A 27,073-nucleotide genomic window follows, 5' to 3' on the forward strand; every position below is an offset into this window, starting at 1 on the left:
GTCTTTCTAGTACAAAATCTTCCACAGACCGTTACCTTGTAAACTAGCACATTAAAAATTTAATTTGGTGTGTCTATCTAGTACAAAGCAGGGTTCATATTCATAACATATAAACATATAAACTTATTCTCATCCTGATATGCATGTAATGTTTGCCACTGGATGTTATTGTTAAAACACCAATAGATAGTTAATATTAAGGCCATGAGTAGACTGTGACTTTTATAAATTCATGGAAGTTCAATGTTTATTTTAGCATTAACAGGATGAACAAGGTTTATTGAATAATGTATATCTTTTTCTTTATTTTACAGGATGACAATTTTAGCAAGGAATATGTGGCTATCTGTAAATACTGTGGTCATTTAAGTAGTAATTTAACTAGATGTGAACGATGTTCTCGGACGTTTCCTGATGATATAAAATTGCGACCAGTGACAGACTCCTGTAAACCGTTAGTAGATAAACAAAAGTTTTATTCCAACAAAATTAGTGAACAAGCTTCTGTTTATGGTGGATATACCATAAAGCATGCAGGTCATACAGTAAAACTTACACAGGACCCAATCAAATCTGGACGTACAGTGAGGAATTCTGGGAAACAGTATAAACTGGTTCATACAAGGAGGATTAATACAATTCCAGAACCAGGTAAAAGCAGACACGGCAAACAAGGATTTCAATTGTCAAATATTTCATGCTTGTTGCTTTTGATTTAAATCATGATTTCTTCAGCAGACGACTGAATAGTGATTTCATTGTTCTCTGAAATTAATTTAACCTATCATTTTGTCTAGGAATTAACTTCTGAAAATACTTGCATCTTTTACTTTTACTACGAATGAAATGAGTGAAAATTTTGATAAATATTTCATTGGATATTTTCAAATTTAGATAGTTTCAAGAAGTGCTTTGGAAAATAGAAGAGGGGAGGTTTCCTCTCCTTTGTGCATACAGGGGAGGAGTTATATGTAAAAAAATGTTTGAATTTTTTTTCATTTAGCCATTGCGGTTAACTTTTAAATGACAGTTAGTAAGTTGTTTATATAGTTCGATAAATTTTATCTATAAAAAAATTTAAAAAAATTTTCTTTACAGTTACTGTTACTATATCTTCTGATGAAGATGAACCAGAAACCAATACGAAATCAGAACAAATTACCCAGAATTCCAAACAGGAAGTTAAAAACAATGAGCCTGATGAACTAAGTGATTTAGTAAATGTTATTCCATTAAAACGACCAGCATCTCCGACATTTGGGAAAGGAAATAGAATTGCTAGGATGGAAAATCAGGTAATAATTATATATTATGGAGAAATGAAGATGACCCAAAGAAAGAAAATAAATGCATTCATTTAATTTTAAGTAAAAATAAGGAGATGTGAAATGATTGCCCATGAAACAACTACCCACCAGAGACCAAAAAATGTGGATGCTAGAAACAATAGGTCACCTTCTGGCCTTCAACAATGAACAAAACCCATACTGTATCTAAAGTAAGCAGTAAAAGGCTCTAAATGACAAAATGTAAACAATTCAAACAAGAAAACCAACAGCCTGATTTATGATCAAATCTGAATATTTAATTTTACATTTCAAAATGAACGCAATCTTGTCCCTTCAATGCTCAGTAGCACATTGATTATTATTTGTTGTCGAGCCTTCGACTTTAGTCGAAAAAGCGAGACATAGCGATCTTACATTCCGTCGGCGGCGTCCACAAATATTCACTCTGTGGTTAAAGTTTTTGAAATTTTAATAACTTTCTTAAACTATCCTGGATTTCTACCAATCTTGGACAGAAGTTTGTTTATGATCATAAGATAGTATCCAGAAGTAAATTTTGTAAAAAAATAAATCCATTTTTTCCTTATTTTATTTTTAAATGGACTTAGATTTTCTGCCAGGAAACAACACATTCACTCTGTGGTTAAAGTTTTTAAAATTTTAATAACTTTCTTATACTATTTTGGATTTGTACCAAACTTGGACAGAAGCTTGTTTATGATCAAAAGCTAGTATCTAGAAGGAAATTTTATAAAAAAATAAATCCATTTTTTCTGAATTTTTTCTTTTAAATGGACTTGGATTTTCTGCCAGGAAACAACGATTAAAGTTTTTAAAATTTTAATAACTTTCTTATACTATTTTGGATTTGTACCAAACTTGGACAGAGGCTTGTTTATGATCAAATGCTAGTATCTAGAAGGAAATTTTGTTTTCTTCCAGTTAACATTACATTCAGTCTGCAGTTAAAGTTTTTAAACTTTTGTTAGATTCATAAACTATCCTGGATTTTTACCAAACTTGGACAGAAGCTTCTAACAATCAAAAGATAGTATCAAGTGGAATATTTTTATTGATTTACCTCCTCATTTTTGTTGAGCCTGCGATTAACAGAAAAAGTAGGCAAGACACTGGGTTCCACGGAACCCTTACGAATTTTTTAACTACTTTAGGATGCAGCACTTCTGAAGTTAAAATATCTCAGCACATTTTCACATTAAATTTTACAAATTTTGTCACCAGTCAAGGGTATATCTTCAACAAGTTATTAGAGAAAATTAGTAGATTATATAACTGAAATTGAAGGATAAGTTACCATTGAATCATGAGGTATCATTGACGAATTGCTAGAATAATCCCAAAAATATGTAATATTTAATCAATTCTGCTAAAAGAAAAATTATTTCAAGACAATGCTACCATAAAATACAACATACTGGTAATCACTGTGCCCACATTGATTCACTGGAAGTCACGAATAATAATGTAAACATGTTGAAATCACAAAAGATCTAAACAACAAAACAAACAGTGCTAAATTTGAAAGTAGCAGATCTAATTTGCATTTGACCTGACAAAAATATTTGTGATAAATCAAAGTTATAACAGACAATGTTTTTTTGTACAATAATGGACGTGTTATTTGAGCACGATTCATGACAGGAGGAGATAACTTTGTCAGAATTCCCACAATAACAGTATGCCTATTATTTTCTCTAATAAGTTGTTTAAGTCATACCCTTGACTGACCACTGTGCCAAAGAAGAGGATATGATGGTTTACCTTTGTTCGTCTGATCCAAGAAAATATGTGTCTCAAATTTCTCGGGAATGACAAATTCGAGCTTCCTGAAATTGATGTATCCACGAAAATAAGGTTTACAGTTTTCATTGCTTATTGTTATATTTTATGAATAAAAAGAAGAGTGTGGTGTAAGTTAACAAGACAGTGACCCAACAATGCATATAACTATAATCAAAACAATGTTAAAAATCAATCTTTAGATTTAGAAAAAATAAAGCCTCTCATTTGAACTACTTACATTTCACAGTCATACGTTCCTTACGAGGATAATTAATTGGTATTCATTTTATTTTTAATCAAAGGATGGTCAGCCAGTACGGAAAGTGAAGAGACAAAACTCAGGTGATGGGATGACACCAATTCGGACAGTATCTACTAAGACTGCTGTGATTGATACGAAGTCTGGTACGACAGAGATGACAGAGGATGACGAAGTGACTGGAACACTTGACCCTCTTGCACTTGATTGTCGAAGCATTCGTGTTGGTAGTTTGAAGGGGACTGCCGTGGAACCTGTCTTTATTACTACTACTAATATTTCATTTAACATGGAAGGTATGCAACCAAATATAAAATTGAATAATTTGAGTACTTCAGAGTTCTCGAAATCTTTTTTTGCCTGGTGGTCCTTGAAGAAAATATGCAGGTCCTCACTATAATTTCTATTGCAAATTACCAAAAATGTGGTGGTCAAATCCCTAGGACCACCACTTATCGAGAACTCTGGTACTTATTACATTTTTTTTGCTCAACATAGGATATAAGAGGATTTTGTGTTTTAAAACTTGTGCATCATCTGTCTGTTCACCTTGCATGCTGTCCTGTATCAGGTTTAAGTTTTGGTTTAAGGTAGATTATTCTGAAGTTGTGGTCATATCAAATCGAAACTTTGTACACATACTCAATAAACTATGCACCTTAAAAAAAATGTGTCGATTAAGGATTTTGACCTAGATGTCATGGTTCAGTAGACAAGGAAATGTGACCATGTGAGCTAAACATGGTGTCCTATAGATGCATATTTATAGATTGTTGGTTTTAAAAACTAAGAGGAAGTTTCACAGCTTCAATCTCATTGTAGAAACTTCCTTGAGTTGACTGACCATAGATAATCTGTTAATCACTATTTTCCTAGGCAGTGTCAATAACGTAGGCTTATGATGTCATTATGTTCTCACTCGACCCGATTGAGTAAAGTCATTATTGGTCGAGTTTCTTGAGATTGAATTTATCACACAGAAAGATAAAAGCAAAATTAAAAAAAATTTATGACTAGGTATTTGTCTTATTCTACTGTAAATTCAGAAATTATTGCGTGCATTTATTATTGCGATTTTGTCATTTTAGACTAAAATGCGATTTTAATTTTTGCGATATTGAGAAAAATCCTGTTTAATTCATATAAAAAATTTCAAAATGTGAGTTTAAATTATTGCGATTATAACCCTGTCGCATTTTTCGCAATAATAAAAACATCGCAATAATTTCTGAATTTACAGTAATGTGTTTTAAGTTAAATTCACTGTTTTTAGACAAAGGAGGAGGTATGGTCAAGGGCCATTTATTGGTACCTTCAATTTTAAAGTTAGAAAGATTCTTGTTGTCTTACAAACATGTTCTTTATTATATTAATAATGAAATGAATAAATGTAATCTTGACAATTAAGTGCAGAAATGTCATTTGTGATGTCACTTAGATGTCACAAATATTTCTTAATGGACATATCTGACTTAAAATGGCCATTTTACACATGTATTTTTTTTTTTAAATATATACAAATTAGATATAGGCTTACCGAAAAAAAAATGAAATTTTACAGACAATACTATTTTTGAAAAAGATATTTTGGGCAAAATATCTCTTTCAGTCAAGCTTATCTTATATCTAAATATTAAAGACAAAATCTCAATGTAAGTCGGTTTTTTGGCTGTTTTTGCAGTTATGCATTAAATGCAAGAAGTTTAGAGCCATAATGCAAATATGTGTAAAACAAAATTTTATTAAAATGTAGATATAAATATCTCACTGACTAATGTCTTATTAACTTCTGAATGATGTTACTTGATAAATTTATATTAATCCTTTTTCACTTCTTAATTCAATGGCCAAAAAAATTGCTTGATCATACAGATTCCATTAATTGTTTTTTTTTAATATATCCATGCCATATCAGACTAGTTCATTTTACAGCTAAATTCTGGTAAGGTAAATTCCAAACCCCCTTCTGGAAAAGCTCTCAGTTATAAATAGTGATATTTTTTATTCCAGGAGAAGATGATTTCCACAATCTAAAAATAAATTCAGACGATGTTGTACAGTGCCTTTATGGAAAGAAATGTAATGTGATATTTTTATTAACAAACATTGAAGCTGGTAAAAAAGTCCGGGAATGTTTAAGTATGAAGGAAAAAGTGGATGGCAAGGCATATTTTGATCCTGGTGGTTCAGGTAAGACTGTAAGAAAATAATCATTGGGTCATCTATATACACTACAAAAGTCTAAAAGTCTGAAAAGACCAGTTTTTGTCTTAATTTGCATGAACTTTTACTCGACATTCTCCAAAAGTATGACTTGTGTCTTAATTTTTCTTGACAAATTCTCATTTATATTAAATTTGTATGAAATTTACTCGACATATTCTCGACATTCTGAATATGGTCTTAAAATTTCTTGACAAATTCTTGACATTTGAATACTGTCTTGAAATTTCTCGACATTCTTATTTTTTCTCAGTATGGCTTGACATATTCTGAACATTTTGAATCGTGTCTTAAATTTACTAGACAGTTCTGAGTTTTACAAATCATGACCAATATTCATGATATAACTTTAATCTTTATTTCTCTTTATATGATATACTGTCAAGTTACACTTCTTTACAACAAAAATAAAAGTTGGGCATGTAAAATAATTGAAAATTTGGGTATATAAATATTTTTACAAATGCAAATATGGCTATGAAATCTAATGTATAAAATAATTCAAATGTGGGTTTTTAAATAATTACAAATTTTGATTCCTAAATCTTATAAATTAAATGATTCAAACCAATCATACTGTAGACATATTTCATTCTACATTCATAATATTCAATGTTGATATGGTAAATAATTATTATACCAAAATGTGGTTTATATAAATAGCAAATTATGATGATATACAAATCATTCATTTAACAGAAGAAAAATTTGTGTAATGTCATCTGTTGGAATATATTAAGTATTAACATGGACAGGATGTTCCCAATAAAATTAAGGTATTCCACACCCCAGAGTACACGCAACTGTCAAATAGAAGTTATTGCTTTACCTGTAATCAGCCATACAACTTATCAGTTGACCGACCATGCCACTACAATTTAAAAAGTTTGTTGATAGATGAAAATAAAAATCATCATTTTGATGAAAAAAAATTGAATTGAAATGGATTTTCTTCATCAAAATTATGAAGTTAATTATTTTAACATAAAAACAAATTGAATAATTCCCAAAGATTAAAAGAAAATTATTATCTACTCCAGGAAAAATAAAAAAAATGTATTTATAATGGGTCCCATCAATGATTTCTATAGAAATCATCGGTCTTGTGAAATGGTTCTCAAACAGACATGCATAATATAGATCTAAACATTTTTTTCTTTTCAGGAAGGAGTTATCACAAATATTTATTTTTGATAAAAGTAAAATTCAACACTCAAATTTGAATAAAAAATGTTTTTGGGTTGTTCTAAAAAATGAATAAGGTTTTTGAATCAAGATGGGAACAAATTCTTTGACCTAAACGAAAGCCCCCCCTCTTTTTTTAGCCACACAAACCCAAAAGATGAATTGTGGGGTCCAAATGAGATACAAGACACCTATTTTAGTAAAGCAAATTTGACTGGCAGTTTTGCGAACGGCAAAAATCTAAATGCTGTTTGTCAATACCTTCGACTTATATTCCAAATGAAAACAATTACTTAAATGTTTAATAAAAATAAATCAAAATTAAACTACATGGGGGATTATTCAGGGTATTCCAACTTAGTTGCACCAAAAGGGTATCTTACTATACCAAATTAATCCTTGATTCTTCAAAGTTTAGTTTAGCCATAATAAAAAGGAGTATACAACAGCAATAGAATGTCAAAAACAGTGCAGCATAAGTCTGTTCACATTTCAGGCGAAATTTATACTGTTGAGATAGTGTCAAGACATATTTAAGACTGTCAAGAATGTGTCGAGACATATTCATACATTATTAAGAATGTCAAGAATATGTCGAGACATATTCAGACATTATTAAGAATGTCAAGAATATGTCAAGACAGATCGAGACAAATTTAAGACAGTCAAGAATTGGTCGAGACTAATCCAGACTCTTATCAGATGATACAGGAAGTGTCGAGAAATTTTAAAACAATGTTCATACTGTCAAGACACTTGTCAAGAAAAATCAAGAACCTTATTAGACAAATTCATACTATGTCAAGAATTTTTAAAAATTATTCAGACAAATTAAGAATGTCGAGTAAAAATTCATGCAAATTCAGACAAAAACTGGTCTTTTCAGACTTTTTGACTTTTGTAGTGATATTTTATTTCATGTTCAGAATGGAGATGTTAAATCCGATGCCTTGTGTAGAGAGAGTGCCACACTCTTTGCACGTTAAGAACCCTTGCAACAACTCTTTGAGGGGTCTGTAGGTGGCCTGTTGCAAGGCCAAATTTCTGTCCCTTTCCAATACACCCTCATTTTCCAGTGGTAGTCGAAATTTGCCCGACCTTCATCCCGGACGGCCTCTCTTACAGGACCTACCTATTGTATTTATTTCTAATTTGTTCTTGTCCTGAATATGCATGAAATATTTGCCACTGGACATTAAGCAACCACCAATCAATCATCAATCATCTATATATTTTAATGGACAGGTACTGGTTAAACCCACAAATTTCTGTATGCTATTTCTCGTAATCAGGCATCCATCAAAGGGTGCAATCAAAAACCGTTAAAACAGGTGAAAAGAAAAAGGACAAAAGGCAAGTTATAACAAAACTTTACATTGAAAACTATGATTGAAAAAAGATTGATGAGTTTTGAGTTAACAAAAAGAAAAATTAAGGTTAAAAATGAATGAGGCAGTTATACAGTAATTGAATGAAACATCTATAGTGCATGGTAAAATCTTGACCAATGATCAGTTGCCTACACAATATACATGTAGCAAGTGCAAAGTAGTGCAGCAAAAAGTAAGAACGTTATATTAGCAGTTGAATTTCCATTGACAGTATATTTTTAGCTAATCACAACTTTTTGGTGTACACTTATGAAATTATAACTCAAAATGCATTAGATTCTGAAATGGGGACTTGAAGTATGAAATTAACAGGATTTTAAAATGGTCATCTGACCTTATCAGAAGAACATGCTACAAAAGGGGCCTTATACAGAATGCTGGCAATATGAACAAGTGTTGTAAACAAGTTTTATCAATGGGAGCAATATCTTTTGTTACATATATTTCTATTTTCTTCCGTTTCAGTGAATAAAGATACGTATATAACATTTTTTATGAACGATCAATGCAAGCTAGAATTTAAACAGTTGCGAAGTGTTCTCAAGTCCTACAAGAATTCTAAAAAACGTGAGTTCCTCATGCAACTTGATGAAGATGACCAGCATAAACTGTTACTTAAAACTGCACCTAACATTAGTTCAAAAACTATGGAAATAGCCAAACAAAAGACATTAGAAGAATCGAATTCTACTGAGGACAGTACAGACTCAAGGGCAGTAACTCCGTCAAATTCAAGGGCAGTGACTCCAGCAGAAGATGGTGAAGAACGATCACCGTCACCGCCGAGAATACTGTTTAGTGGCACAGTAGAAAAGTAAGATGTCTTTTTTTTTTTAAATTTAAAAAAAAAAATTTAAATTTTTAAAATATGACTTTTAAGAACATTGAAATCAATCTAAATCAATTGCATGTCACAACTACATTCTGTAAACATTGATATTTTATTGGGTGTTATTTTTGCATACTTCTCATATATAAAAATTGCTTGAAAATATTTTGACTGCAAACAGTATGTCATAATCAACAATATTAAGGTGAAGGGCTCATTTATTGTTCAATGCACACATCAAACTAGTGTGAAAAGTTTACACATTAAAATTTGAAAAAAACAACCCACAAAAAAAAACATCAACATTTAAAAAAAAATTGTATTGCTGATTTTGAACTCACATTATGTATTTTGATAGGTTTATTGCTATTCAGTAATCAAATTATTATACTCACTTTTTATTTCAATATCATATAGTTGCATTTTTTAAAGAAATAACTGGACCTGAACACTTGCAGTTTATTTTATTCAGTATATTTTCAAAATGTTATGTAGTTCTATTTTCAAGTATCACTTTTGAATTTGAAATATCATCCCTCGTGAAAGTCTTAAAAAATGTTCAGAAAAAACCCAACCTTGCTAAGATTTATAGAGCCTTCCTTTACCAAGCAAGCTCTCTAAGATTTTTTTTGTTAATACATCAGTAATACTGTTATTAAACAAACATGCTCATGGCACACTTAAAGTGTAAAAATATTTATTGAAAAAAAGAAAAAGGTTGAGTATCTGAAAATGCTTATTCTAATTGACTGTTTCAGGTTAATTACATATCCACCTCCTCCTGCAACAGGGGGAATAACTGTGACAAATGAAGACCTTTTCTGTCTCACTGATGGAGAGTTCCTAAATGATGTTATCATTGATTTCTACCTCAAGTAAGTATTTCATTCACAACTTTTAAATATAATGTTGTGTATGTTTGCTAAATATGATTGTAGACATGAAGATAGATGGATAGGATCATCATCAACTTAATAACAAAATAATACCTGTATGTGTCAACCGTCCACACCTCGAAATCTGGAGATTTTACTTTAGAATGAAGAAACATTCTACAAACTTTATGCATCTGGAACATTTTCTGGATATATCTTCATTTGGAATACACTAACCAAACAATTCGAAAGCCATGTATATATAACAACTAAAATATGGGAGGAGCTTAATAGGATTAAGAGATCTATAATCAACATTTATATATTGTTTCAATCGAGTGATACCAATTTTTCTGAAGAAAAAAAGGAATGCTTGTCATCCATCTTAAGCCATGATCATTGAATTTACTTAGGAAAATAATGACAAACAGATTTTCAATGATCTTTCAAAATTATCACCCTTCGATGAGATTGTTGCCAACAAACTCTGTCTTGTTTGAAGAACCATTGTGAATCTATAATTAATTTTACATGGGAGCAGTATTCCTAGAAGAAGCTGAAAATAACTAGGTCTTTATTCTTCTTAATTATATTTCAGATATCTTGTCCATGAAAAACTGAGTGAATCAGATCGTAAGAGGACCCATGTCTTCAGTTCCTTCTTCTTCAAACGATTGACACAGCGAATTAATAGAAGTATAGATCCACATGGAGATGTAGAAATGAGGTTTGTATCAGAGAAAAAATTCTTTCACAAGGGGCATGTCAATTTTTTATTTGACTTAAACTGTAGAACATATGATTTCATGATAGCTTACTGGCTGCTAGTGTGAGATGAATTTATATAAACAGGTACCTTCAACAACTTAATCAATTCTGTTAATCAGAAGAAAACAAATAACAGCTGTTTAATAGGATGTCAAGTTAATAAAGAATATTTGGAAAAAAAACTTAAAGAACAAGGGACAAATAAAACCAATTCTCGCTATTTTTCGAATTTTTCCTTTGATCTTGCTGACTGATAATTTCCCGTCTCAGTGGAGTCGAGTGATTATGAAAATTATCGCTAGAAACTAAGGGAACACGTGCCGTTGTCAAGGAAATTTACAACGTCTTCATAGGTAAAGTAGCGATAAACAGATTATCATTGGTCATTTCTACTCGATTGCTTTTCTCACTTTCGCCGTACCAGCTCAAGCGAGAAAATTAATCTCGTTGAGATAACCAACGATAATCTATAATTTAATATATGCCTCTTTAGTACCTAGAATTGATTATTATAGCTTAATACATATACATCATGTAAGATATTGGTGTCTTGTTTAGAAAGATTACAAACATTGTTAGTCAGGGGCGTAACTAAATGATATATCTGAAAAGAAGAAGAAGAAAAGAATGAAAATGTTTTGGTTATAATTGTAACTTAAGGGATGATATCCCTGCTGATATGGACATTGGTGTTTTAGAATTATAGAATTATGGAATGATATGGGAATTTTGAAGGCACCTATTATTGATAATACAAGGGTAGGAGGTTTCTATACAACTTTTTTCACAGTAATGCATCAGATTTCTAATTAGAATTTTATGGTTGGGGCAGGGCCTAATATAGGATTTTGGAGAGGGAGAAGTGACTTCTCCTTCCATGAGAGAGAAGGGAGAAGTGAGATTCCATTACCGTCTCGGTTGCATAGTGTTCTCGTGCTTATCACTAAGGAAATTGTTTTATATGCAATAAAAAATATACATGCAGTTTTATCATGTTATTGTACAAAATGTATATATAGAAAGTTGTTAATAAAAAGGTTTTGACAATATATTTGTTATTTATTCATTGATACCATTTGTACTGTCAACTTGAATTTAAGTTTAAATAAAATTTGTTGCTTGGGACATGAGGGAGTAGCCTAGTAATATTATGATGCATTAAATTCATGTGCATCTGCCTCAATTTATTATTAAATGTCCAGAAAAATATGACTCCCAGTTTACCTGATGAATTTCACATGACTGGGAATTTAATTTATATCACCACTTGTCATTATTTTGTAAAACATTATTGAATGTCCAGGACATCATGTTACATGTAGTTGTAAATTGAGATTCTCGTTAAAGATTGTAAGCCTATAAATGAAAATATCTGTCAATCACATATTAATTAACCGATACAGAGCTAATTTCTATCATTTTTTAAAGATAAATTCCCTATCAACGAAATTGTGGTGAAAAAAAAAATTCACTGCTGATCACAGCTAGTCGAGTGTCGTACGTTTGCAATCACATTATCCGTCAGCTGTCTTTCTACCTTTTATATTTCAGTTTTTATTCAATGAATATAATAAATCTACCGTTAATTCCCACCCTTAACCCACCGAATAGTACAATTTGATCGACTCGTAATAAATAAAAATAAAACAAATCAGCTGAGTGATTACGCAACATCCTCAGATAAAAATCATCGTAAAATGATAACTTTAACAGACGGTCAGTTTTCCGATTGAATAGTTTTGAATGTTTTATCCAAGGATGTTCAAAGTCGCCGTTTTATTTATTTAATTTGATCGTCGACAGTATTAGTCCTGGGTCGTTTCGAAAATCTCGATTTTCCTTGGCAGTCGCCATTTTTTTTTAACCTGGGAGACTTGTAATTCACAAGTTGTCTCCCTTTTACCGATTTTCATAGCGATTTGACTTCGCCATGAAGTCAGTCGGCTGGCAATATTTAGCGATTTTCAAAATTCTTTGGCGACTTAAATCGTCATTTCGCCGGCAAGATTATGGCCTGGGTTGGGGGTCTTAGAGGAAAATATTCACTTCAATTCCCCATACATTTAAATTTTGGAATAGCGCTCTTTACCATAACTTTCTGAATTTGTTCAGGGATGTAAATAATTGAACCAGCTTTTTATATGACCTACATTGAGTTTTCAATATTAAACAAAGAACTATTGTGACTAATGTCTGTATTGCAGTTTATCAGAAAGAAGACACGCTCGAGTGAAGAAATGGACAAAGCATGTAGATTTGTTTGAAAAAGACTTTATAATAGTTCCAATAAATGAAAGGTATGTTGAGGCTTGTTTAGTGGTAAGTGTCATATGTTGAAAGTGATAAAAGGTATGTTTTGTTTTGTCTGTGACATTTATATTGAAAAATCTTATACCAAGAAGGCAATACATAACAAAGAGATACAATCCAAACAATAAGCTTCAAAATACCAAGAGGGTAATCACCTCTAAAAAATTATATGATTTTGATCACAAACCACATTTTATATCCTCTGTCAGTTATATTCCAGAGATTGAGTAGCACAAAAACATAAAAAAAAAACCTTGTATGTCTAAACTAAGGTCAGCTCTGCCTGGTGGAGTAACAACCTCAGGTCTAGCACTGAAAAAGAAAAAGCAAAGACAAGACAAGATCATTGTCATAGAGTAAAAAGACATCACCCCCCACCTCCCCCCCCCCCCCCCCCCCCAAAAAAAAAATAAAATAAAGAAAAACATCCTCAATATGTTACACATGAAATTGCGCAACACTGAAAAGAGAGGTTTGAATTTTAAAGATACTAGGCTAGATATTATGCAATATGTACTTAAATACTTATGTTAAGAATTATAGTGTTACATTGGCAAACTTGGCACAAAGGAAAATTTCGACAAATACTTGAAAATTCAAATCAAAAGTTTAGAATGGCCAATATTTTTTAAGAGGATGGTTTCAGCTTTAAGCAATACTATTAACCCAAATAAATTATTCTGTTTCAGGTCACATTGGTTTTTAGCAATAATTTGTTTTCCTGGATATACAGAGGTAAAAACTGTTCGATATTTTTGTCGAGAAACTACGGCGGAGGAAACCCCTGAATCAAAGGGAGATAATTCTCAGACAGACACTGATGAATCTCAACAGCCATCTGTAGGTGAAAATAACAACAAGGAAAATCAAAATACTGAGGAGGAGAGCAGTGAAAAATCAAATGATGTGAAATGTAAACAAGAATCTCCTATGGAAGAAGATGAAGAACAGGTAAGCATTATTTGACCCCCCCCCCCCCCCCCCCCACCCAATCCCCTCTCTTAAAAAGAAGGAAGAATAAAAGATAGTGATACCAAGAAACACATTTTTATATGACCGCAAAAAAATTTTGTGGTCGTATATTGATATTGGTATGACGTTGGCGTTGGCGTTGTCGGCGTCGTCGTCCGAAGACACATTGGTTTTCGCACTCTAACTTTAGTTTAAGTGAATGGATCTGTATGAAATTTTACCATAAGGTTCAATACCACAAAAGAAAGGTTGGGATTGATTTTGGGGGTTATGGTACCAACAGTTAGGGAATGAGGGGCCAAAAATAAGCATTTTTGTAACTTCCAGACATAACTTGTGTGTTAGTGTATGGATCTCTCTGACATTGTACACAAGGTTCCATATCACAAAGGGAATGCTGGGATTGATTTTGGGGCTAATTGCCTCAAAATTTTAGGAATTGGGGGCCAAAAAAGGGGCAAAAAACAAGCATTTTTCTAGTTCATGACAATAACTTGTGTGTAAGTGTATGGATCTTTCTGAAATTGTACTACAAGGTTCAATATCACAAAGGGAAAGCTGGAATTGAGTTTGGGGGTGATTGCCCAAAACGTTTAGGAATTTGGGGCCAAAAAGGGGCCAAAAATAAGCATTTTTCTAGTTTCCAGACAATAACTTGTGTTCAAGTGTATGGATCTCTCTGAAATTGTACTGCAAGGTACCATACCACAAAGGGAAGGCTGGGATTGAGTTTGGGGGGTGATGAATTATAAGGGGGTTCAAAAAATTGGACGGGGGGATTTTTTTTTCCTTTTTTTTTTTCTTTTAGATTTTCCATTTTAAATTGGTTATTTCTGATTTATAAATAAAAACAAATAAAAATGATTTGGTTTGAATAGATAAATTAAAAATTTATAAGTTCTTAGACCACATTCATTCTGTGTCAGAAACCTATGCTGTGTCAAATATTTAATCACAATCCAAATTCAGTGTGTATCAAACTTGAATGTTGTGTCCATACTTGCCCTAACTGTTCAGGGTTCGACCTCTGCGGTTGTATCAAGCTGTGCCCAGAAAAGCATTTTATTAGTTATTTTCATAGAAGCAAATTATCAAACCATGAAATTAGATTGTCATAAAATAGCAAATGTTTTTACTTCTATAGAAATTGATACCAATAAGAGGGGCGTAAAGGGGGAGTATCTGCACGGAAGAACGCGAAATAAAATTGCCATTTCACGATGAACGAACAATTCAAAATTTCTTGCACGTTGATCTTTTTACCGAACACGAAACACGTTGAATAACGAACCTTTTTCACGGCTGCACGTGAAATAAAAATGACAAAATACGTTGCACGAAAATAACCCTTTACCACCCTCCAATAAGAATTAAGTGAGTGTGAAGCATTTTAAAGAATATCAAAAGAGTTGTGACAGGCAGCACTCTTTTTCTTTACCTTTACATATACAATTTTGATAAGAAACAGGGTGTTTTAATCCAAGCCTACCCTTAGCTTCTCTTGGAATAACCTTAAATGGAGAACATAAATTTACAAGAGAATATTTTTATCTTACAGGATAATGAAGAGCCAATGGACACAAATGAAACTGAAACAAACATGGATACAGCTGAGACTGGTTCCAATAGTGGTGTTGATTCACAGGTTTGCACATTGTTATTATGTACTGAATCTGATTAAAATACAGATTCTGGATCTACTCTTCCCTAACAAGGATCTGAAAACGCTCAGTTTTTCTTTCTGTTTGGATGACCTTTCAGGATCCTTAGGTTTTGTGATAATAATATACACCCTTCAAAAATTAGAAGGCAGGCATTCTATTTTTAAAATTTTGAGTAACTTATCTTTTCAGCGAAAATGTTTATGCTTGGCATCCACAAGTTCATTGCAATTCATCTAGTGCCAAACAAATGTCTAATAATAAATAAAAGGAGATGAAGAGTAAATGTCAATAATGAAAACAAAAAAAACACATTTACATCTATGATCTAGAGGTCAACATACACAATATGTCAAGTTCTGAGTTGCTCCAAAGTTACAAATTTTTTTAATGAGTTTAACAGAGACAATCAAAGACCTGCATAATTCACTTAACATAATTTTCCAGACAGCTTGATGAGAAATGCATTTCAAGTATAAATATGGCACTGATAAAATATATATAATACATATAGATTTAAATTAGTTAACAATATTTTTGTTTTTACAGGAACCTAGGGGCAGATTATTGACTGAAGAGGAATTAAAAGATCCAGAAATGATAAAGAATTCTAAAGAGGGGATACAACAGTAAGATTTCATTAAAGGCAGTTCAGGGGGTCACATCCAGTCTGGACAGCTGTATTATGTTCAGGGGGTCACATCCAGTCTGGACAGCTGTATTATGTTCAGGGGGTCACATCCAGTCTGGACAGCTGTATTATGTTCAGGGGGTCACATCCAGTCTGGACAGGGGGTCACATCCAGTCTGGACAGCTGTATTATGTTCAGGGGGTCACATCCAGTCTGGACAGCTGTATTATGTTCAGGGGGTCACATCCAGTCTGGACAGCTGTATTATGTTCAGGGTGTTCAGGGGGTCACATCCAGTCTGGACAGCTGTATTATGTTCAGGGGGTCACATCCAGTCTGGACAGCTGTATTATGTTCAGGGGGTCACATCCAGTCTGGACAGTTGTATTATGTTCAGGGGGTCACATCCAGTCTGGACAGCTGTATTATGTTCAGGGGGTCACATCCAGTCTGGACAGCTGTATTATGTTCAGGGGGTCACATCCAGTCTGGAAAGCTGTATTATGTTCAGGGGGTCACATCCAGTCTGGAAAGCTGTATTATGTTCAGGGGGTCACATCCAGTCTGGACAGGGGGTCACATCCAGTCTGGACAGCTGTATTATGTTCAGGGGGTCACATCCAGTCTGGACAGGGGGTCACATCCAGTCTGGACAGCTGTATTATGTTCAGGGGGTCACATCCAGTCTGGACAGCTGTATTATGTTCAGGGGGTCACATCCAGTCTGGACAGTTGTATTATGTTCAGGGGGTCACATCCAGTCTGGACAGCTGTATTATGTTCAGGGGGTCACATCCAGTCTGGACAGCTGTATTATGTTCAGGGGGTCACATCCAGTCTGGAAAGCTGTATTATGTTCAGGGGGTCACATCCAGTCTGGACAGCTGTATTATGTTCAGGGGGTCACATCCAGTCTGGACAGGGGGTCACATCCAGTCTGGACAGCTGTATTATGTTCAGGGGGTCACATCCAGTCTGGACAGCTGTATTATGTTCAGGGGGTCACATCCAGTCTGGACAGCTGTATTATGTTCAGGGGGTCACATCCAGTCTGGACAGGGGGTCACATCCAGTCTGGACAGCTGTATTATGTTCAGGGGGTCACATCCAGTCTGGACAGCTGTATTATGTTCAGGGGGGTCACGTCCAGTCTGGACAGCTGTATTATGTTCAGGGGGGTCACATCCAGTCTGGACAGCTGTATTATGTTCAGGGGGTCACGTCCAGTCTGGACAGCTGTATTATGTTCAGGGGGGTCACATCCAGTCTGGACAGCTGTATTATGTTCAGGGGGTCACGTCCAGTCTGGACAGCTGTATTATGTTTAGGGGGTCACATCCAGTCTGGACAGCTGTATTATGTTCAGGGGGTCACGTCCAGTCTGGACAGCTGTATTATGTTTAGGGAGTCACGTCCAGTCTAGACAGCTGTATTATGTTCAGGGGGTCACATCCAGTCTGGACAGCTGTATTATGTTCAGGGGGTCACATCCAGTCTGGACAGCTGTATTATGTTCAGGGGGTCACATCCAGTCTGGACAGCTGTATTATGTTCAGGGGGTCACATCCAGTCTGGAAAGCTGTATTATGTTCAGGGGGTCACGTCCAGTCTGGACAGCTGTATTATGTTCAGGGGGTCACATCCAGTCTGGACAGCTGTATTATGTTCAGGGGGTCACATCCAGTCTGGACAGCTGTATTATGTTCAGGGGGGTCACATCCAGTCTGGACAGCTGTATTATGTTCAGGGGGTCACATCCAGTCTGGACAGCTGTATTATGTTCAGGGGGTCACGTCCAGTCTGGACAGCTGTATTATGTTCAGGGGGGTCACGTCCAGTCTTGACAGCTGTATTATGTTCAGGGGGGTCACATCCAGTCTGGACAGCTGTATTATGTTCAGGGGGTCACATCCAGTCTGGACAGCTGTATTATGTTCAGGGGGTCACATCCAGTCTGGACAGCTGTATTATGTTCAGGGGGTCACATCCAGTCTGGACAGCTGTATTATGTTCAGGGGGTCACGTCCAGTCTGGACAGCTGTATTATGTTCAGGGGGTCACATCCAGTCTGGACAGGGGGTCACATCCAGTCTGGACAGCTGTATTATGTTCAGGGGGTCACGTCCAGTCTGGACAGCTGTATTATGTTTAGGGAGTCACGTCCAGTCTAGACAGCTGTATTATGTTCAGGGGGTCACATCCAGTCTGGACAGCTGTATTATGTTCAGGGGGTCACATCCAGTCTGGAAAGCTGTATTATGTTCAGGGGGTCACATCCAGTCAGGACAGCTGTATTATGTTTAGGGGGGTCACATCCAGTCTGGACAGCTGTATTATGTTCAGGGGGTCACATCCAGTCTGGACAGCTGTATTATGTTCAGGGGGTCACATCCAGTCTGGACAGCTGTATTATGTTCAGGGGGTCACGTCCAGTCTGGACAGCTGTATTATGTTTAGGGAGTCACGTCCAGTCTAGACAGCTGTATTATGTTCAGGGGGTCACATCCAGTCTGGACAGCTGTATTATGTTCAGGGGGTCACATCCAGTCTGGACAGGGGGTCACATCCAGTCTGGACAGCTGTATTATGTTCAGGGGGTCACATCCAGTCTGGACAGCTGTATTATGTTTAGGGAGTCACGTCCAGTCTGGACAGCTGTATTATGTTCAGTGGGTCACGTCCAGTCTGGACAGATGTATTATGTTCAGGGGGTCACATCCAGTCTGGACAGCTGTATTATGTTCAGGGGGTCACATCCAGTCTGGACAGCTGTATTATGTTCAGGGGGTCACATCCAGTCTGGACAGTTGTATTATGTTCAGGGGGTCACGTCCAGTCTGGACAGTTGTATTATGTTCAGGGGGTCACATCCAGTCTGGACAGCTGTATTATGTTCAGGGGGTCACGTCCAGTCTGGACAGCTGTATTATGTTCAGTGGGTCACGTCCAGTCTGGACAGATGTATTATGTTCAGGGGGTCACATCCAGTCTGGACAGCTGTATTATGTTCAGGGGGTCACATCCAGTCTGGACAGGGGGTCACATCCAGTCTGGACAGCTGTATTATGTTCAGGGGGTCACATCCAGTCTGGACAGCTGTATTATGTTTAGGGAGTCACGTCCAGTCTGGACAGCTGTATTATGTTCAGTGGGTCACGTCCAGTCTGGACAGATGTATTATGTTCAGGGGGTCACATCCAGTCTGGACAGCTGTATTATGTTCAGGGGGTCACATCCAGTCTGGACAGCTGTATTATGTTCAGGGGGTCACATCCAGTCTGGACAGGGGGTCACATCCAGTCTGGACAGCTGTATTATGTTCAGGGGGTCACATCCAGTCTGGACAGCTGTATTATGTTCAGGGGGTCACGTCCAGTCTGGACAGGGGGTCACATCCAGTCTGGACAGCTGTATTATGTTCAGGGGGTCACATCCAGTCTGGACAGGGGGTCACATCCAGTCTGGACAGCTGTATTATGTTCAGGGGGTCACATCCAGTCTGGACAGTTGTATTATGTTCAGGGGGTCACATCCAGTCTGGACAGGGGGTCACATCCAGTCTGGACAGCTGTATTATGTTCAGGGGGTCACATCCAGTCTGGACAGCTGTATTATGTTCAGGGGGTCACGTCCAGTCTGGACAGCTGTATTATGTTCAGGGGGTCACATCCAGTCTGGACAGTTGTATTATGTTCAGGGGGGTCACATCCAGTCTGGACAGCTGTATTATGTTTAGGGGGTCACATCCAGTCTGGACAGCTGTATTATGTTCAGGGGGTCACGTCCAGTCTGGACAGCTGTATTATGTTTAGGGAGTCACGTCCAGTCTAGACAGCTGTATTATGTTCAGGGGGTCACATCCAGTCTGGACAGCTGTATTATGTTCAGGGGGTCACATCCAGTCTGGAAAGCTGTATTATGTTCAGGGGGTCACATCCAGTCTGGACAGCTGTATTATGTTTAGGGGGGTCACATCCAGTCTGGACAGCTGTATTATGTTCAGGGGGGTCACATCCAGTCTGGACAGCTGTATTATGTTCAGGGGGGTCACATCCAGTCTGGACAGCTGTATTATGTTCAGGGGGTCACATCCAGTCTGGACAGCTGTATTATGTTCAGGGGGTCACATCCAGTCTGGACAGCTGTATTATGTTCAGGGGGTCACATCCAGTCTGGACAGCTGTATTATGTTCAGGGGGTCACATCCAGTCTGGACAGGGGGTCACATCCAGTCTGGACAGCTGTATTATGTTCAGGGGGTCACGTCCAGTCTGGACAGCTGTATTATGTTCAGGGGGTCACGTCCAGTCTGGACAGCTGTATTATGTTCAGGGGGTCACATCCAGTCTGGACAGCTGTATTATGTTCAGGGGGTCACGTCCAGTCTGGACAGCTGTATTATGTTCAGGGGGTCACATCCAGTCTGGACAGTTGTATTATGTTCAGGGGGTCACATCCAGTCTGGACAGCTGTATTATGTTCAGGGGGTCACATCCAGTCTGGACAGCTGTATTATGTTCAGGGGGTCACATCCAGTCTGGACAGCTGTATTATGTTCAGGGGATCATATATTTGTTATAAACCTATATAAAATACTGTAAATTCAGAAATTATTGCGAGGTTTTTATTAATGTGAAAAATTGCGAGTAGGTGGGTATCGCAATAATAAGATCTCACATTCTGATACCTGATACATATCAATGTATTGGGATTTTTATGAATTCACAACAGTTGATCTCACATTTTTGTCCATCCTTCAAAAAATGCAATATAATAAATGCATGCAATTATTTGTGAATTTACAGTAGTATTAATATACTTGTCATCAAAACTAAAAAAAAATATCATGTAGACAAAGGAACTTTTTCACTTGGTGGTATCATTTTGAAAATTGCTGCAGTATATATGAAACAAGCTTTTAATTTTGATAGCTTACACAATATTTGGCTTTTGTTGTGAAAAGGATTATGAAAGTGCAAGTTAAAGCATTCCAGTAGATTCAAAATGTGTTTCATTTGCCTTGTGCCAAGATATCTGTGTTCATTCACATCTAGACTTATGACTGCAGAAACTATAGAACGATGTATTTATTTTTGTAAAATTTCTATATTTTCAGACCGTGTATAATGGTAATGGATTCATTAGCTGGTCAGTCAAGACAGAGAATTATAAATAGTTTAAAAGAGTAAGTTGTTTGTATATTTATATGTTACTTGTCTTCTGAACTGACCTTTGTTACAAATTTAGGGCCTATAAAATGACTGTCCATAGTTATGTACTGGTTGATAAAATGACATTTGCAAATCAATTATTTTAAGTTTGTCTTCTGTTCAGATTTAGAGCTAGAAAAGTGTGATAAAATATTTTCTACTTCTGCAATTAGGTACATACTAGAAAGTCATGTCAATATTGATGTAAATTTGCCATTAAATCATGTCTTACAAATATTGCTTCCAATATTTTTAAGACAAGTTGGATATGATTCCACACTTTTCAAATACTTTGCCATTATTTTCAATATTGAATTGACTGTTTAATTTTTATAAACTTTTATAAAGTGAACAGAACAAAGGATGTACACATGAATTTTATACTTTCCAACATTACAGTTATTTGCAAGTAGAATGGAACTGCAAGAAAAGTCAGACTGGAAGTATCAGGGAAAAATTTAAAGGAGCTTCCCCTAAAGTGCCTCAGCAAACAAATTACAGTGATTGTGGAGTGTATGTCTTACAATATGTTGATAGCTTCTTTGAGGTAATTATATAAGTAATAGAATATACTTTACCTGTACAGTATAACATAAAAAATATTAAAAGGAGTATTTTTTTGTGATTTCACTGGGATGGTGTGCTTGTGGCTGAGCCCTTAGTACAAACTTTAAAGATGAATTTAAAATTCTGACATACAATCTGTTGCAAAAATAAAGTAAGCATTCAGAAAAGAAAAATTTGTTAAAAGATATTTCTATGTCGACATGTGCATGTTGTTGTTATTAAATAATCCATCACATTTCCATGTATTAATGTATTAAGTAGACCAAAGTACATGATTTCTGCTCCAGGTAGAACACTTCCTGTTGCCTTTATCTTCTAATTATAGTAACAAAGTGATATTTTGTGCAATGTCAATTTCATGTTACGTCACTTAACTTCACAATTTGGGGTACGTTAAAGGATGGAATATGCATGTTATTTTTGTGTTAACATTTTCATAACTATAAATGTAGCCAATTTTTAGCAACAGCATAAAAACAATAGGTCAATGTTAGAAAAATATCAATTTTTTTGTATATATGGCATGAAAGGGCTTGGTAAACCTTGCCCTCCACAGTTTCTAAGCCTCATATAAACAAATTGATATTTTCTGACATTGACCTAATATTGTATATTTGTCATACAGAATCCGAAATAATAAGGCTACGTCATTTTACTTTTCAGGATCCAATATTTAATTTTTCATTCCCGATGAAAAGCTTAGCAAACTGGTTCACAGAGGAACGAGTGACAAGAAAACGAGAAGAAATCAAGGAACTGGTGATGACATTGAAAGAAAGATATGACAATGAAAAACAAAAATCATGACAAAGGGCAGATAACTCATTGTTATGTGACACTCACCAAAGACATTGAATTATGTATTCGTAAGAGTCATGAAATCGAAAGTTGTTGAAATCAGGAATATAGAATAGACAGTGAAAGAGGATGTAAAATGAAATAGACTATAGAATGTCAAGTCAGTAAAATTGAAATGCCCAACAGATCATGAGAACTAGAAATTGCCTTGTCAAAAGAATTTGAAGCAATGTATATTGAATTTTACTTTTTAAAAAGGAGATTTGAGTTTGAGAAAAAAAGTTTGAGGTGCAATGAATGAGTTTAGATATGTTATACATTATGAGAGAGATAGACATGGATCATAGAATTAATTGGGGGTTATTGTTAAACGATGAATGCCTTCCACATTCTGCTTAGAGGGACAAATTCAATGTGAAATTGTCAAGAGGCATACTAAACTTCTGTTTTGGAAAAAAAAAATGGAGATAACACATGATTGAGAAAGTTTGCCCCTGCATGTCAGGAAAGAAAATTTATATCACTTTTTCCATCTATCTGATATTATGCCATGACAAAGAAATTTTGGTTTAACAATTATGAATAGGAAATAATGAGCATCAAAGGAAAAGAGATTATGTTAGAAAATTTCATTAGGTCAGCTATTGGAGAAAATTATAGTTCAATGGGTTAAATTTTTGGAAATTTAAGTAATTATCTTTAATATCCTGTTATCTATTATTTTACTAACACTGAGAAGGGTCAATTTCAAACTGTAGGATAGATGGGTACAATGATAAAAAGTTATATCTACAATTTGACATAAAACATACCAGGAAATAATAAAAAAAAAAAAAAAAGAAATTAATTTACATCAAATTGGATAATTAAAAAAAATGTATTTTTAGTTTTTAGTTTTCACCTCCTTACCTTGATATGCTTGATATGACAAAATATAAATATACCAACCATGCTAACCATTCCAACAAAATGATCAGAAATTTAGATTGACATCAGAATGAATTATAAATCTCTAAAATATTGAAAAATTTAAGAAGTGTGGAAAGGAAATTCAGGTTTACTTATAAGGTAGAACAAGAACAAAAAAGTTACAAATGTTATTGTTCATCTCATGTGTTGAGTGCTATTCTATTTGTAAATCTCATATGTGATTGCTATTCCATGTGTACATGTTATTACATGTGTAAATGTAAATCATTTCATTGCCAGTCAAAAATAAGATACTTGGAAGTGATCAAATTTAGAAACTTACATCAAATTGCATAATTCAGAAAATGAATTTTTAGTTTTTTACCTTGATATGGTAACTGAAAAGCATGTAATAATAAAGGGAGATAACTCAGACAATATCAATATAAATTATAAAAAAAGTAAAAGGGAAAATGTCAGCAAGACAGCAACACAACAACACAAGTTAATCATGATAGACATCTAGAGGTCACAATATGGCCTTCAAAAAAAGATAAGTTCCCCCACCATAGATAATTTCTAAAATTTAAATCACCAAGAGTGGAGACAATTTGTGTACAATTCAACATTGCTGAATATATATATTTGAATTCTAAATAAACATGATAAGCATGCTGCATAGAAAATGTTTTAACAGCTAACACTGACAAGGGTCTTGACTTCAGGCAACCGCAAAAATCACATCAAGGTAAATGTTGTGTTTAATCGGAAACCTTGTTTAAAAGTGGTTGTTATAATGTACATGTATCTTAATGTTTAAGTCGTTTATGGAACATTTGATGTTAATGGTAAAGTTCATTTGGTCTCTGGTTGAGAGTTGTCTCATTGGCAATCATACCACATCTTCTTATTTTTATATTGAATAGTTTCTGTTGAGTTTATTCACAACCTTTAAAGACTGTCTATTCAAAGAAATATGTCTTTCTTCTGTTATAAGGTCACTTCTAAATGTCTTAGTTATTTGCATTGTTGGGTTGCTGTCAAATTGACATTTTTTTACCCTCTCTTTTTATTCATACTAACATGACTGAAGACCTAGGCATTTTAAAATTAGATAAGCATTTATAGTTTTACAGTTTTTTAAGACCATGTTTTTGTGACTTACTTTTGATTGCTTGTACACCCTTCTAAAGACTGGTACTTAAAATAATTGATTTTTTTTATTTCCATTTTATATAATTCAGGATGTTTTGTTATTTATATGATTTATAGACACAGTATAGTGCTATGTATGATATTAAATGTTATTAACTTTCCTCCACAACAAGGGATTTTTATACTAAAATAGGTTCTAAGTGTTTCAGTCAGTAAAAAAATTTGTTACATTGGTTTGCAAACAGGTTAATTATTTACACAGAAAAAGTTGCTCAGGTGTCCCAGATACCTCTATTTGTTACATGATTTAGATTTAGAGTCACCTTTCAGCCATTTCAGCATTTATTATTAAATACAATTAAGAATCATTTTTATCATTTTAGGAATAGACTGATCAGAACTTAGAAGACTGAACAGTATTGTATGTTTTAAGGTTGTAAGTTTAAAAATCAATCGTTTAATGAGATTATAACACACACAAAATGTTCTGAAGGGGCGGATTGACTTGGGAGCATTGCTGGCATGCACCCAATCAGTTAAAAAAAAAATTTCATCAAAAACTTCAAAAAAAAATTTCACCTTGCTCTGCTCTGCTCTGCAAACTTATTATGGTCACAACTACCTTAATTCAATTCCTGGATCTGCCCCTGTAGGCTGCTGTCTTTTATTTGTACTAGACTATCATTGAGTAATGTGTATTTCATTTCATTTCATTCACATTTTGTAAATAAAATTTTACTGAGAGTATGTTTCATTATACCACAGGACAGGACACGAATATTTATTGCATTGGCACTTCATATTTCTTACACAAGGAATTTTGTGGGAGTTTGATTGTATAATATGTTGTTAATATGTAATATAATTGTTATTAAAATATGATAATGTCACAAACAAATATTGTGCATTTGTCAAAATAAATTAAAAATGTTTTTGTCAGTTTAATCTGTGTTTGTTGTTTTACTTTGTGATGTTTTATCAGTATATTGATTGGAGAGGATTGTGGCACTTGGAGTTCTCTTCGGTTGATCAACGGTATATTGATTTGAGGTGTTGCGACACTTGGAGTTCTCTGTATTTGATCCACAGTATATTGATTTGAGGTGTTGCCACATTTGAAGTTCTCTGTAGTTGGTCAACATTTACTTGTATAAATTAATTCAAACTATTTCCACTTAAGGTGGATCATTGGCATATATATAACCTCAGATAGAATTTTCTTATACTTTGCCAGAATGTTTTTTTCATGCTTTTTATACGACCGCAAAAAAATTTTTGTGGTCGTATATTGGTATGACGTTGGCGTCGTCGTCGTCCGTCGTCGTCGTCCGGCGTCGTCCAGCGTCGTCCGAAGACACATTGGTTTTCGCACTCTAACTTTAGTTTAAGTGAATGGATCTTTATGAAATTTTACCACAAGGTTCAATACCACAAAAGGAAGGTTGGGATTAATTTTGGGGGTTATGGTAATAACAGTTAAGGAATTAGGGGCCAAAAAGGGGCCAAAAATAAGCATTTTTGTAACTTCCAGACATAACTTGTGTGTTAGTGTATGGATCTCTCTGACATTGTACCACAAGGTTCCATATCACTAAAGGAATGCTGGGATTGATTTTGGGGGTAATTGCCTCCAAATTTTAGGAATTAGGGGCCAAAAAAGGGGCAAAAAACAAGCATTTTTCTAGTTTCATGACAATAACTTGTGTGTAAGTGTATGGATCTTTCTGAAATTGTACTACAAGGTTCCATATCACAAAGGGAAAGCTGGGTTTGAGTTTGGGGGTAATTGCCCTAAACGTTTAGGAATTTGGGGCCAAAAAACACATTTTTTTCTAGTTTCCAGACAATAGCTTGTGTTCAAGTGTATGGATCTCTCTGAAATTGTACTGCAAGGTACCATACCACAAAGGGAAGGCTGGGATTGAGTTTGGGGGTGATGAATCATAATGGGGGTTCAAAAAATTTTTTGGGGGGATTTATTTTTTTTTCCTTTTTTTTCTTTTTTTCCTTTTTTGTTTCTTTTAAAATTTTCCATTTTAAGTTGGTTATTTCTGATTTATATTTAAAATCAAATAATAATGATATGGTAGGAGATACACACCAAACAGGATGTGTAAATTATTATATAATAAGTATTGTGCAATAGCAAGAAATTTTCAATTGCACAGTATTGCACAATAGCAAGAAATCTTCAATTGCACAGTATTGCGCAATAGCAAGAAATCTTCAATTGCACA

The 27,073-nt window shown here is 34.7% G+C and overlaps 2 protein-coding genes across 6 annotated transcripts in view; both read left to right on the forward strand.

The window, feature by feature from the left end:
- LOC127726511 (sentrin-specific protease 6-like) overlaps positions 1–25,781 on the forward strand; it is a 41,089-nt gene extending 15,308 nt beyond the window's left edge. For both annotated transcript variants that reach the window (XM_052233871.1, XM_052233872.1), the window contains exons 8-21: positions 315–651; positions 1,099–1,295; positions 3,395–3,647; positions 5,362–5,541; positions 8,616–8,964; positions 9,738–9,854; positions 10,453–10,581; positions 12,827–12,919; positions 13,622–13,883; positions 15,463–15,549; positions 16,115–16,194; positions 21,314–21,382; positions 21,807–21,954; positions 22,638–25,781. In XM_052233871.1, coding sequence (XP_052089831.1) covers positions 315–651; positions 1,099–1,295; positions 3,395–3,647; positions 5,362–5,541; positions 8,616–8,964; positions 9,738–9,854; positions 10,453–10,581; positions 12,827–12,919; positions 13,622–13,883; positions 15,463–15,549; positions 16,115–16,194; positions 21,314–21,382; positions 21,807–21,954; positions 22,638–22,781 — 2,445 coding nt within the window. In that variant the 3' untranslated portion in view covers positions 22,782–25,781. The remainder of the gene's footprint in view (positions 1–314; positions 652–1,098; positions 1,296–3,394; positions 3,648–5,361; positions 5,542–8,615; positions 8,965–9,737; positions 9,855–10,452; positions 10,582–12,826; positions 12,920–13,621; positions 13,884–15,462; positions 15,550–16,114; positions 16,195–21,313; positions 21,383–21,806; positions 21,955–22,637) is intronic.
- Positions 16,738–20,786, forward strand: LOC127726533 (uncharacterized). Of its 4 annotated transcripts, XM_052233921.1 has the most exons (3): positions 16,738–17,452; positions 18,834–19,132; positions 19,972–20,786. In XM_052233921.1, exons 1-3 carry the CDS (start codon positions 16,861–16,863, stop codon positions 20,026–20,028), a joined length of 948 nt encoding a protein of 315 aa, XP_052089881.1. In that variant the 5' UTR covers positions 16,738–16,860; the 3' UTR covers positions 20,029–20,786. The 4 variants fall into 4 exon arrangements, 2 of the variants coding, with proteins under 2 accessions (XP_052089881.1, XP_052089880.1); XR_007993563.1 differs by lacking the exons at positions 18,834–19,132; positions 19,972–20,786 and adding an exon at positions 19,313–19,718 and having other exon boundaries at positions 16,738–18,505; XR_007993562.1 differs by lacking the exon at positions 19,972–20,786 and having other exon boundaries at positions 16,738–18,505; positions 18,834–19,306.
- Positions 25,782–27,073: the final 1,292 nt, after the last annotated feature.

This window comes from Mytilus californianus, unplaced genomic scaffold (genome assembly GCF_021869535.1).
Source record: "Mytilus californianus isolate M0D057914Y unplaced genomic scaffold, xbMytCali1.0.p SCAF_18, whole genome shotgun sequence".
NCBI lineage: Eukaryota > Metazoa > Mollusca > Bivalvia > Mytilida > Mytilidae > Mytilus > Mytilus californianus.